This window comes from Euprymna scolopes, chromosome 3, assembly GCF_053919585.1.
Source record: "Euprymna scolopes isolate OS-2025 chromosome 3, ASM5391958v1, whole genome shotgun sequence".
Taxonomy (NCBI): domain Eukaryota; kingdom Metazoa; phylum Mollusca; class Cephalopoda; order Sepiida; family Sepiolidae; genus Euprymna; species Euprymna scolopes.
Genome location: NC_136484.1, coordinates 19,293,224 through 19,306,628, shown reverse-complemented (window position 1 = coordinate 19,306,628; position 13,405 = coordinate 19,293,224). Strand labels below are relative to the sequence as shown.

At 35.0% G+C, this 13,405-nt stretch overlaps 1 protein-coding gene across 4 annotated transcripts in view; it reads right to left on the bottom strand.

Annotated features, from left to right (window-relative positions):
• Positions 1 to 13,405, bottom strand: part of LOC145253291 (neuronal calcium sensor 2-like) — a 570,463-nt gene that overhangs the window by 17,007 nt on the left and 540,051 nt on the right. For all 4 annotated transcript variants that reach the window (XM_080112920.1, XM_080112923.1, XM_080112921.1 and 1 more), the window contains one exon: positions 11,329 to 11,469. In XM_080112920.1, the coding sequence (XP_079969046.1) occupies positions 11,329 to 11,439 (111 nt within the window). In that variant the 5' untranslated portion in view covers positions 11,440 to 11,469. The remainder of the gene's footprint in view (positions 1 to 11,328; positions 11,470 to 13,405) is intronic.

Here is a 13,405-nt window from a genome sequence, read left to right as displayed (position 1 = left end):
AGACAGTTCAGTTCCTTCGGTATTTGTGGTACCGTTCTGAAATATTAACGTTACTATTTTGAAAGCCATGAAGGCAAAGATGTTTTGTAACTTATTTTGTGCTTCCAACTAACAATTAAAAAAAAAAAAATTATATCGTGAAACTTCAATTTTAGCTAAAAAAATGGTAATGTTTAAAATAAATAAAAATTGTTAACTCTTGAAAATAGTTTAAAATTTCAAATAGTTTTCATATTTTTTATTTAGATGATCTGCTTATTTACAAAATATCGTGAAACCTTAATTTAACCTAAAAAAATATTTAAAACATCATATTACAAGAATTACGCCCCCCCCCCCAATATTTTTTTTACAAGGTTTCGGAATAATCGCCGACAACGAATCTGATATTCAAACACTTCGCAACTGAATACTTTCGTAGATATTATTATTTTCCCAGTACAAAAGTTGGATAAAATTTTACTTTAATGCCCATATGACAGCTTGGTTCTTACAGTGCATAATTATCAATTTCTTCTACTTCTAAAACAATTTTTTGGTGAGGAAAGCTTTATGTTTTGGGATTGTATTGAAAATGTAATGGAAATTTCAATTTCGTTCCGTTTTAATCTTTTATATTTTACTTGCCAATATAATTGAAAGAATACAATTCAACTATCGTAATTTTATATAAATAAACAAAAACAAATATTTTAAAATAAAACTTTATTAAAAAAGAAATAATTTTATTTTTAAATGAAAAAAATCAATTTAGTAAAATAATTGTATTAAACATCCCAACCTCCCCATGTTAAGTATGGCTTTCTAAATAAACACCCCCAGCCTTGTCAGCAAACCTGTAAACCTATAAAAGTTAACATTTCGAATGTGAACAGTGATTTTTCGATTTTGTTAGCGCTTGCCGCAATTAAAGACAATTAAAACGGAACTAACTTTATTTCCATTCTATTTTTTAAACAACCCCCAAAACATAACGCTCTCTTCCAGTTATAGCCAATTTTTTTTTAATTAAATAAAACAGTTCAAAATAAACAGATAAGCGCATTTTCTTTAACATTTTTCTTACAACCAACGTTGTCATTTAACCAACTGCAGGATACCGTTACTTTTGTGGGGTTGTTTTGAAAATGGCACGGAGATTATAATTTCGTTCCAATTTAATCTTTCTGGTCGAGCCTATTTCGAAAGCCTGTCTTATCATAGATTTGAACTACAAATAATTTATTACATTTTGATTATTACTATCTTAAGACTTAAAGCTTATATTTATTTCATTTTTCTATTTATATATTGAATTAGTTATTTCCAGTCTTATTTAAACGTAGTGCTTTCTTTAAACCGGATGAACCTTTTATAAAAATATGAGTTTAACGTAAAGAACACGAACAAGGTTTTATTAAACTGAATTTCTTCCAGTTTACTAACAAAATATATAAATTTAAAAGAGATATAAATAATAAAATAAAAAGGTTATGTAATTTAAAAGAAATACACGTACTCACAAAAGCAGAATTTTTTTTACACATTTTTTCTTTAAAACCATAACAATGAGACTAACAATTACCTAGATCTTAGTAATTATTTGTTTTAATAGAACTGTTTTAATTGTACTGTTTACATATATTAGTTAACCTAAGTTGGTATTACATTTATTTTACATTTACTTTTTTTTTTTTTAATTATTACTTTTAGACTGTGACGTTTACACCCGGAAGTAATGAGTCACAAGTAGGTCGCTTTTATTCATTTTTGCTACAATATAATTGTTTATAATTGTACTATTCAGAAATATTATTTATAGTTCGTCCATTTCAGTTAGTATACATTTCCTTTACGCTTAATTAATTTACAATCATTAATATCGTTAAACAATTCCGTTTAAAACCGAAATTATGCCACCCAAACGAAGTAGAAACGAAAGTGAGGAAGAAAGAATGGAAAGATTGGAAGCTAATAGACTAAGAGTTGCTGCAATTCGCTCCAATGAAAACAATTCAGATAGAGAAAGACGTCTAGAACTTAACAGGATACGTCAAAGAGAAAGGAGAGCAAGACTGTCAGATTTGGAAAGAGAAACCCAACGTGAAGCTGACAGAACTAGACATGCTGTAAGGCGGTTAAATTCATCACAAGATGAAATTCAAGAAAGGCAAAGATATGCACTGGAAAGAGAAGCAATATTACGATCGAATGAATTATATGAGGTAAGTAGACGTACACAAGGTCAGTTGAGAGTGGCTCAACGACATCAGAATGAATCGGAAACCCAACGAAGCTTTCGCCTATACCAAGGGCAACAACGAGAGGCTGCATGGAGAGAGAGTATGACTTTGCCCCAGCAATTGACAGAAAACGAGGCAGCTAGACAACGAATGACTGCTTTGAGACACCATGAAATAGAACACTGCAATAGAAAAGGATTGCTCTACAACAAAAATGACTCTCTCACTACAGCTGATATAGGAAAAATGGACAAAGTATGTCAACATTGCTCAGCTGTAAAATTTAAAGGAGAAACCCCTGGTTGTTGTTGTTCTTCTGGCAAAGTTGTGCTTGATAGCTTTCCACCACTGCCTCAGTTGCTTCAAGATTTGCTCTCCGGCAATGGTCCCATCTCTAAAGATTTTCTGCAAAATCTACGCAGCTATAACAATTGTTTTGCAATGGCATCATTTGGTCACAAAATTGCGGCAGTATATGGGTGGAATCCTTCTTTTAGAATTCGAGGCCAGGTTTGCCACCAGATTGGGAGTCTTTTACCACCTGAAGATGAAACAGCAAAGTTTATTCAAGTCTACTTCTTGGATAGTCTGGAAGAGGAACTACATAATCGGGGACGTGACAGTAGACTCAATAGAGACATTCTCCGAAGTCTGACTGAATTTTTACATGAGAACAACAGCTTCATTTGTCAGCTGAAAACAACAAAGGAGAGGATTGAAGAAGAACACTTGGTAGAACATAAAGTTGTCATAAGGGAAGACCGAAGGCCGCAAGAAGAGCATCCACGGCGATTCAATGCTCCAACAACAACGTATGAGATTGGAATATTAATGGAGAATGAACCAACAGCTAACCGGGATATTGTCTTGTGTTTTAGAAATGATGCATTAAAACGGATCTCCGAACTACATCCCCTCTACGATACTTTAATGTACCCGTTAATGTACCCCTATGGTTCTCCATCTTACAACATCTACATGAAGGCATCCAATGGGCGAAAAGTTACCCAACAGCAATTTTATTCGTACCATTTAATGACTCGGCCTGGAAACTATTTTCTCTGGTACCGAAGGCTATTTCAACAATGGCTGGTGGATGTGTACTGCAAGATTGAAACAGAACGTTTACAGTTCCTGAGGCGTGAGCAACAGACCCTGAGAGCTGACAATTATAGCAACTTGAGAGATTCAATTCTTAGGGAGGATGGGAATCCAGAACAGTTTGGTCAACGAGTTGTACTTCCGGCAACTTATACAGGAGGCCCTCGATACATGTTTGAGCGTCAAAGTGATGCCATGGCATATGTTCGGCGAATGGGCCGAGCCGACCTCTTCATCACGTTCACAACAAATCCAAAGTGGACAGAAATTACAGAAAATTGTCTTCAAGGGCAAGACCCTCAGGATCGTCCAGATATTGTTGCCAGGGTTTTCAGGCAGAAGCTAAAAAAGTTACTTGAATTTATTAAAAAGGGAGGATTTGGCAGGTTGAGGGCTTTCCTGTACAGTATTGAATATCAAAAAAGAGGACTGCCGCATGCACACATCCTCACCTGGCAGGCCCCAGAGGACAAACTTCTACCAGAAAAAATGGATCTCTGCATATCTGCAGAGATCCCTGACAAAGAGGAAGATCCTGATCTTCATGCTAAAGTGATGGCACATATGGTGCATGGACCTTGTGGACCATTTAATCCAAATTGTCCATGTATGATTGACAACAAATGTTCCAAAAAATACCCAAAAGAATTTCTTCAGTGTACCGAGCAAGGCCAAGACTCTTACCCCAAGTACAGGCGAAGAAAACCAGAAGATGGAGGCCAGACTGGTACAATAAGGATGAAGAGAAATGGTCGGTATGTTAATCAAGAAATAACAAACCAGTGGATTGTTCCGTACAACAAGGTCCTCCTTCAGCAGTTCAACGCTCACATTAACGTAGAAATTTGCAGCTCGATCCAAAGCATCAAATATGTCCTCAAATACGTGAATAAAGGATGTGATCAAGCAGTGTTTGAACTACAAAGAACTGATGGAGCAGCTAACCAACAAGGCCAAGTACAAAGTCACATTGTGGATGAGATCCAGCAGTTCCAGAATGCAAGGTATGTCGGCAGTTCAGAGGCGGCCTGGAGGATATTGGAACATCCCATCCATGAACATTTCCCCCCAATTGTACAACTTTCTGTTCATCTTGAAAATGGGCAGCGTGTCATGTTCTCAGCTGATACTGCTCTGGAACGAGCCCAAGGTCCACCGCCTGCCACAACTTTGACAGCATTTTTTCAACTCTGCCATGAGGATGACTTTGCAAGGGGTCTCAAATACGTAGAAGTCCCTGAGTTTTACACTTGGAACAAATCGACAAAGAAATGGATGAGAAGAATGCGTGGGGTACAAGTTGAAGGTACTGAAAATGTATGGAAGGCACCATGCATTGGGAGAATCTACACGATTAGTCCAAAAGCAGGGGAGTGTTATTTCTTACGCCTGTTGCTCAATGAGGTTGCTGGTCCAACTTCATTTCAAGATTTGCGAGCATACAATGGTCAGGTGTTTGAAACATACAGAACAGCGTGCCTTGCTCGAGGCCTTCTAGAAAATTACCATCACTTGCATCAAGCAGTAGGAGAGGCAAGTGCCACTCAATCACCTTCAAATTTGCGAAGCCTATTTGCGATAATTTTAACAGCCTGTGAGCCAAGCAATCCTCTTGAGATCTGGATGGCTTTTCGTGATGTAATATCTGAAGACATTCTTCACAGATACAGGCAAGAAGTTAACAATCCAGAAGCAGATTTTAATGAGGACATCTACAATAAAACTCTTTGTCTAATTGAAGAAAAAGTTCTCCTTATGTGCGGTCAACCATTGGCAAGCTATGGATTACCTGCACCAACGCAAGGGAGAGATGAAAGACTCGCGAGAGAGTATCAACGTGAAGTTACTTATAATCTTGAAGAACTTTCCCTACAAGCAGAAAATATGCACGAAAAACTGACCGATTCTCAAAGAGAAGTTTACAATTCATTCATGGCAATGTTGGAAGCACAAGGTGAAATGAACAAAAACATGATGTTTCTTGATGCTCCAGGTGGTACGGGCAAGACTTTTGTAATCAATTTGATCCTTGCAAAGATTAGATCCATGAGAAAGATTGTGCTTGCAACAGCATCCAGTGGCATTGCTGCTACTCTACTACAAGGTGGCCGCACTCTTCACAGCACTTTTAAAGTACCCTTGGATACTCATCGAATGGATCAGCCAGTTTGCAAAATTACTGGTAACTCAGCCATGGCAAATGTAATTAGAGACACCTCTGCAATCATTGTAGACGAAGCCCCAATGACGCACAAGAGTGCTTATGAAGCAATTGACCGAACACTGCAAGACATCACAGGAAACAAGAATCCCATGGGTGGCATTCCAACCTTATTTTGCGGTGATTTCCGTCAAATCCTCCCAGTGGTTAAAAATGGCACAAAGGCTAACATTGTCAATGCAAGTTTGAAACAATCCTATCTCTGGAGGCACGTTATAGTGAAGAGACTGACTACTAATATGAGAGCCTATATCTCTGATAACACAGCTGCAGCAGACTTCTCAAAATTGCTTCTCCAAATCGGTAATGGTCAGTTTCCTATCACTTCTTCACCTGACACAATTAAGATTCCAACTGCGCTTGGTAAATGTGTCGGTAATCAGAAGCAACTGAAAGACAAAGTGTACCCAGACCTGCAAAACAATGGAAAATCACCGGATTGGCTTGCTGAGAGGGCTATTATTTCGCCATTAAACAGCAATGTGAATCATTTGAACAATTCAATAATGGATGAATTTCCAGGAGACACAAAGCAATACAAGTCAGTTGATTCGGCTACTAATGAATATGAAGCTGTTCACTACCCTGTGGAGTTTTTAAACTCTTTGGAGATATCTGGAATGCCTCCACACATTTTAAATCTCAAAATTGGATCGCCAATCATGATTCTTCGATCCTTGGAACCGCCAAAAACAACAAACGGAACCAGATGTGTTATCACCAGATTGCACACCAATGTACTTGAGGCCACCATTTCCTGTGGTCCCTACAAAGGCGAAACCGTTCTACTGCCAAGGATCCCCTTAGTTCCATCGGACTCAGAACTTCCATTTAAATTCCGGAGACTCCAATTTCCTGTGAAGGTGTGTTTTGCAATGAGCATAAACAAAAGTCAAGGTCAGACATTTAACACCATTGGCGTAGACTTGACATCAGACTGCTTCAGTCACGGTATGTTCTACGTCTCCATCAGCCGGACAGGAAGTTCAGAAAAACTCTACATTCTGGCTCCAAATCAAAGCAGCAGAAATGTAGTTTACCCTGAGGCTCTTCAGTGAAAAGTTCGAGAAATGGATATGAGGAAAAACTGACATGATCTGATTGTGGTAAGTTTTTAGTATTGAATGTGCAAGATAAAATTTAAGCAAGAGTTGAAAATTACTTCAATGAAAAATTTACTATGTAACATCAAGTAACCTTCCTTTTTGATGAAAATGTTTTGTGAAGTTCCTGATTGAATTTCAGTCACTACAAGAGGTAGTTAAAATGTTAATCACCTTATGCAATCGTTGCTCTTACAACATCAACTTACTGGAAAGGTGCCCACAGATTTTGGTACCCGAGTGCGCAACAAAGCTCCGTGCGAAGCACGGGTATCTTTGCTAGTATATATATATTATATATATACGACATTATTTTTGCACCAACCTAACACAAAAGCCAAGTGAGTCGCAAGTCAACCGGTGTCGGCGCGAAAGTGGCCCCCTTTTGCTTTGCTTTTTTTTTTGCAGGGTTCTTAAAACCTACTTGATCCGAATGACCATGTCGTTTAAGTGGACATCTTAACGCTCAGCCACATTTATGCTGTGGTAGTGATGTAGTAGCTAACGCCGCCGATAGCGAGTTCAGCGTTTCCATGTTAGAGTTCTATTGAAGATATTTCATGTTTCACTAAAGATTTAAGAAGAATGTACTAACCAAATGTTGTACAGAGTCACTTAAAATAAAATCCAATTCTTTCTGCAAGCCAACCATATTTGGTATGCATAAACTTGTCCACACCAGACTTGTGCAACAAGTTTCAGCCGTGTACAACAGTAATAGAGACAGCAATTCGCACGCACGTTGTCAGTACAGAAAGAGAAACAGCTTGCTGCAATTACGGAGAGTCGATACGACAGATATGGGTGTTTGTTTTGCGACATATCAAGCCTTTTCAAGTTCTTTAATATCGAAACCAGTAATTTTGTAACAGTGCATATGAGCGCGTGGGAAAATAGCAGCAGCAGCGAAGGATGGCTGGCTTGCGAAGAGATTATTAGCAGCAGTAGCCGAAAAACGCGCATATGCAAATAAGGAAGTGTGAGTTGGCACGAGAAGAAAAAGGAGACAAAATGCACCACAGTCTGCAGAAGCAAAGTGCGACGTCGAAGAAAATGGATGTGTAAAGTCGAGGACGAGAATGGACCGGCTGTGCCAAGCATGTGGTCGGGCGAAAGGACCGTGTGCCAGGCTAAAATGGACATGTGGTGTCGAAAGTAACGGTAATAATAAAAAAACTTGTTAAAAGAAAAAAATGTCGACCTGGATATTTATTTTCAGTTTTATTTTTATGAATTAATAAAGTAACATTTAACGGCCACGTTACAATTTTAGAAAAAAGATTTTATGCTTCAAGTTCTTTATACTTTAAAATATTTATTCATGGAGTTTGGTTTGGAGGTTTTGTAGAGGACAGATGGTTTTGAATTTGGCTTTGCAGAATATGAGTTCTGTAAAGGAAAAAGAAAGAAAAACATCAATGTTGTATTTTACACCAGAAAGCCAATATCTCCAGACAGCCTGATCTGGTAATACCAGGACAGATGTGTTATAAATCAGACAATGAACAGCACGCGGTGACCAGTTGCTATGCCACACGACAATCCAACCAATAAGAAATACTAAAGTAGTTCCACTACTAGAAGCAGGACGTGTTAAAATAACCTAAACCTATAAAATTTTTACACTGAGGAAATTTTTCCCGGTTCCCTTTTTGTAGGATGTTGGAACTCATAAAAATGTATGCATTCAAAAACGCATCAAAAGGAAACTAATAATTCCATTTTGAAAAGGTCCAAGTTGATTCCTTGGTTGTTTATCCATTTTATCTTTTAGCGAAATGTTTAAATTGGTTGTCTTCGCGTTCGTTTCATACCGTTATCAAAGCGTTGTTTGCCTTTAGGAAAGTAAAAACAGCTGCTGACATTTAAAAGGAGCAGAAATCAAGAGTTTTCAAACCCAAATTATATATGGTTAACCTCTAGACAAAAGCTAAAACACGGCAAATTATAGTCTACAAAAAAAAAAAAAAAATAAATAAATAAATAAAAATAAGAAATAAAAAAATAAAAATAAATAAAAGTACGTACTAAAAGAAAAACAATGTCAGCAAATATATCTCAAATAAATGGCTAAAAACGAAAACATAAATATAAAAAGCAAAGATAATACGCAAGTGAATAAAATACGTATACTAAGCTCTCGTTAAGTATAGCTTTGTCGTTGACCTATTCAACTTGACACTCTTGTTTCAATCTTTTATAGCAAGTGAAAATAAAACGTTAAAGGCTAGCATTATGTTTACGTTGGAAAATGGCATCTAAGTAGCGCCATATAATATACATCATTATTTCCATTTAATAACAAACAAAAGCAATCTACATTTTACATCAATTAAAATAGACAGGTTTGCAAGTGGATACAAACGACGTGCATTTAATATTGGCGAATTCCATTTGATGGAGACGGCCCTTATATTCTCTTAGTAACGAAAGGGGTTGAAATTGACTCAACTTTTATTTACATCCGAGCAATGAAACTCAGCGAAACACGTCTCCGTATATAACTGTTTTGCAAAACAAATATATCTATACTCCTATAATTTTTTTTGTGCATTGATATTCATATTAAAATACCTTTTTTATTTCGAAATAAAATACAACTTTGTTATATATGGGTCGTAGAATTGCATTCATCTGCAAAAGATCTAGCTAATTTGCATATTCTTTTAAGCATTCATTTTAATTAATTCCCTATTAGTTTTTTTCGATTTTCTTATGGGATCATCATCTTTAGTTAACTATTACGTAGTTAACCATCACGCAGATATTCTACATGATTTATACTTGCCTAATATAGTTAATGTATTTACGTAAAAAAGTTATAGTAAACACAAATCTCTTTCTGTGTATATATATATATATATATATATATATATATATATATATATATATATATATATATGCGTATATATATTTGTTTTAAAAAAATTTGCCTACCAAATTCCTGTCAGTTCTAGGTCTACATACATGATAGGTTAGGATATAGTTATTCGAACTCATGCAAAACTTTGTATTTGTATTTTAGCTGGGGAAAATCGGTGCAAAAGCGTGAAAATGTAAAAAAAATTCGAATTTGCCAGGTGAAGGTCGAACGACGACATTACAAATACGCATGCATAACAGTAGCTATTGGTTCATATTTTAATCCTTAGTCTTGTAGCAAACATGTTTTTATAGCTCAGGCAAAAGTAAACCGTAAGCTAAACATTTTAGTTTAGATTCTTGGTGGTGGCGCACGAGTCATTTTTTTTTTTAAGTTTTTTTTTTTAATCTTTACTATATACTGGGTCCAATATAATTTCATAATACGAAATCTGAATTATCAAATATATTTAAGCATATTTTACGACCGGGTAATTCCGGGCGGCCTGCTAATATATATATAATGTCCAAAAACTATGTGACGATCTTTCAAATCAAAGGAGGAGACAACTTTAACCAAATTTTATCAATAAAAGTAAAAATTGACATCTTTAAAAGTGATAAATAGCACGTGATTTGAACCGAGCCTTCGTGGCATAACGGTATGCTTACTCGATCAAAGTCCCTATGGTTGGAGGTTCGAGACCTAGTACAGTCATCTACGTTGATGAGCCGTGGATAGGCGAAACACGTGTTCGTAGAAAAGTGTTTTATTAGAAAAATAAGCAAAGAAACCCGGCGTAGCTCAAGAGATATGTTTAACAGAGCACCACACTTGATTTTTTAATATAAAAGAGATAAATAGAAGGCCGCCAGTCTTCCATAACAAATCAACATAGTAGACCATTCTCTTTAGAGTGAACCTGCAGAGAGAGAGAGCAGCTGGTTTTTAGAGATCGGCGTTTCATGCATATACGCGTATGCTACGAAGAAATAAAAAAAATCCAAATAATGTTTTTACAAATCCAATTAAATAAAGATTTAAGGTTTCAAGTTCTTTATACCTACAAATATTTATTTACACGTTTTGTTTGGTTGTTGTGTAGAAGAAAATTGTTTTTCTTCTGATTTTGTAAAACATGATTGAGTTTTGCAAATTGAAAGGAAAACAATATTCACCAGGAATTATTCATCGCATTCTAAAAAAAAAAAAAAAAGAAAGAAAGAAAGACGATCATGGTTTTATTTACTCATGCCTTGATTTTTATCTTTCATCAATTATGATTTCTTGAGATAAATAATCACCACTTCCTTCCGCTTCGATTCTTATCGAAGAGTCGAGTAGATTTACTGTTCAGAAAAAAAATTTGAATACTGGATTACATTTGATGAACGCTTATGAAATCAGTTTTTGCATAACATACTCCACTTAATAAACACAGCGGCAAAATGAAATGTCATATTGTATTTACTAGTTACAAATATTTTTATATCACACATAAAGGGTCACCATTTATGTGTGATGCGTCTTTAGAAGAAATTTAATTCTGTGGAATATCTACTACTATGCCCCCCCCAAATAAAGGATACTTTTTGTCTTAGTAATTATTTTAGTTAGCTTAATATACAAAAAAGGCAATACCTTGCTGAAGAATTGCTAAAGTTTTACGTCCAAAGACCAGTCTGTCAAAAACTTATTAGAAATCGAAAAGACAAGGGAGGGGGGGGGTAAAAATATGTGCTGATAAATATTGAAGTATGTTTTCTATGTGTTTTTGAAATTTCTTGTTATAATTGGAAAATAAAGATTATTTCTTACCATGAACCCTTGGTACCAAATTTTGATTTGTCTTTCAGTAAAATGGGTATGTTTTTTGAGGAATTGCATGTCTTCCTTGGAAAGTTTTTTCTTCGATGGTTTTAATCCCATTTTGATTTTCTTCTGAGGAACACTTCAAATCTGAAAGATAAAAAAAAAATACATGAATAATTTTTATACTAAAAGTACATAAACAGTGTTAGATAAATATCTTATCTACGTCGAAAAGCTGTCAGTTTCTCATGAGCTAAACAAAGGGAAGTAATTCACATAAACAACGCAGCAATAGAAACAGTTCTTTGTTTATATGAAGAAGAAGCAGACGGTTACTGATTTTTCTATATTATTTTAGTTAAAATTACTATCTAATATTTGAAGAAAAAGCATGCAAAAAAGCTAAAGATCAATATTTTACTTAAACTGTTATTAAAATAAATGAATAAACCATGAAAAATAAATATTTTATATTATTTTGACTTTTCAGAAATGTAATTTCAATGAAGAAAATAATCGTGTAATTTTTACAGGTTTAGATATTCATGAAGGTTATTGTATATACTATCAGTATATACAATCACATACATTAATATAAGGAGATAAGAGAAATAGAATGATTTTTGAATAAAATATTTGAATCGTTACGTGGTTTGAAAATAATTTACGCAAAATTTTTAATGATTCTAAAAGCTTTCGCCAACCACGCACCTAAAAAGCTCAAACTGAAAAGTTATTTCCAGCAATACACCATGCGTCAACACCAGCACAGCGTTGATACAATAGGGCACATTTTACTTAGGGGGGGGGAAGAAAAACGAAAAACAAAAGAAAAACAAAACATACAAAAAAAAAAAAACAAAAACAAGAAAAACGAAAAACAAAAAACAAAAAGAAAAACAAAACAAAAAAACAAAAAAACAAAAACAAAAAATAAAAAACGCCAAAAGAAAAACGAAAAAAAAAAAAAAAAGAACGAAAAACAGACTTGCATTCTCTGATGGATATTTTACTATCCGAAATTAAGTTTAAAAAGAAAAAAAAAAGTGAAAGATTTTTTGAATAAAATACTTGGAACTTAGTTTCTGTTTATTCAAAAATTTAAATTATAAATACAAATATTATTCGTATAGGGATTTCCTGCCTTGTTATATAATAAAACAAATTAGATTTTTTTAAATATAGAAAACGAATAAATGTTAATAGCGCCTCTTATTTGCTTTGTTAATGTTATCAATTTCACGAACAAACTCGACTGAAAACCACTTTCGCCAAGGAGGTGACATACCGCGATTATATTGTATAAGCATGTCCATTAAATGTAAATATTTAGCGTAAGATTCCATAGTTCTTGTAAACGTAATACACGCAAGATGGATTCTGAAGAGAAAATCTTTATGCCACGTGGAAGAAAGATCTAACATACATTTGAGAAGTTCTTCCTTAAATTCAATCAGCATAAGAATAAAGATGACCGGTTTTGTACTCGTACCGTCGAATAAAACTTCTCTTCATTTCGAATTTTTCGTTACTTAGCAAAACCTCTACCTTTTCACCACCAACACTCAAATACACACTGAACTCCAACTGAAATAAACGGTTCCTGTCTAGAGGAAATTTCCTATTTTGAAAAACTTCTGGGACCGACTTTCACTTTTGACCGGAAATAGAAGATATGCATCAAATCAGCTAAAAAAAAAAAAAAAAAAAAAATCGCTGGAAAATGATTGGATCATTCTACCTCTCCAGAAAGTAGATCACTCCCGACATTATCCTTTACAAGAGTTCAATACGTCCTATGATGGAGTACTGCTCCAACATTTGGGGAGGAGCTCATAAGAGTATCCATTCCTGTCATGACAAGGTATAAAATGGTCTTTGAATTCTAGTGAGCGAGGACTATTTCGTGCACCTACTTTCTCACAAAAGAAACGTTGCGAGTTTATCTCTGCTCTATCGTTACGTTTATTACAGATGCTCGACTGAGCTCCAATCTATGGCTCATCCTGTAAATCTTTCGTAACAAATCCTCGTCTAGTTACAACAGCTGTCAACAATTTTTCTCATTGTGCCGAAAACAAAA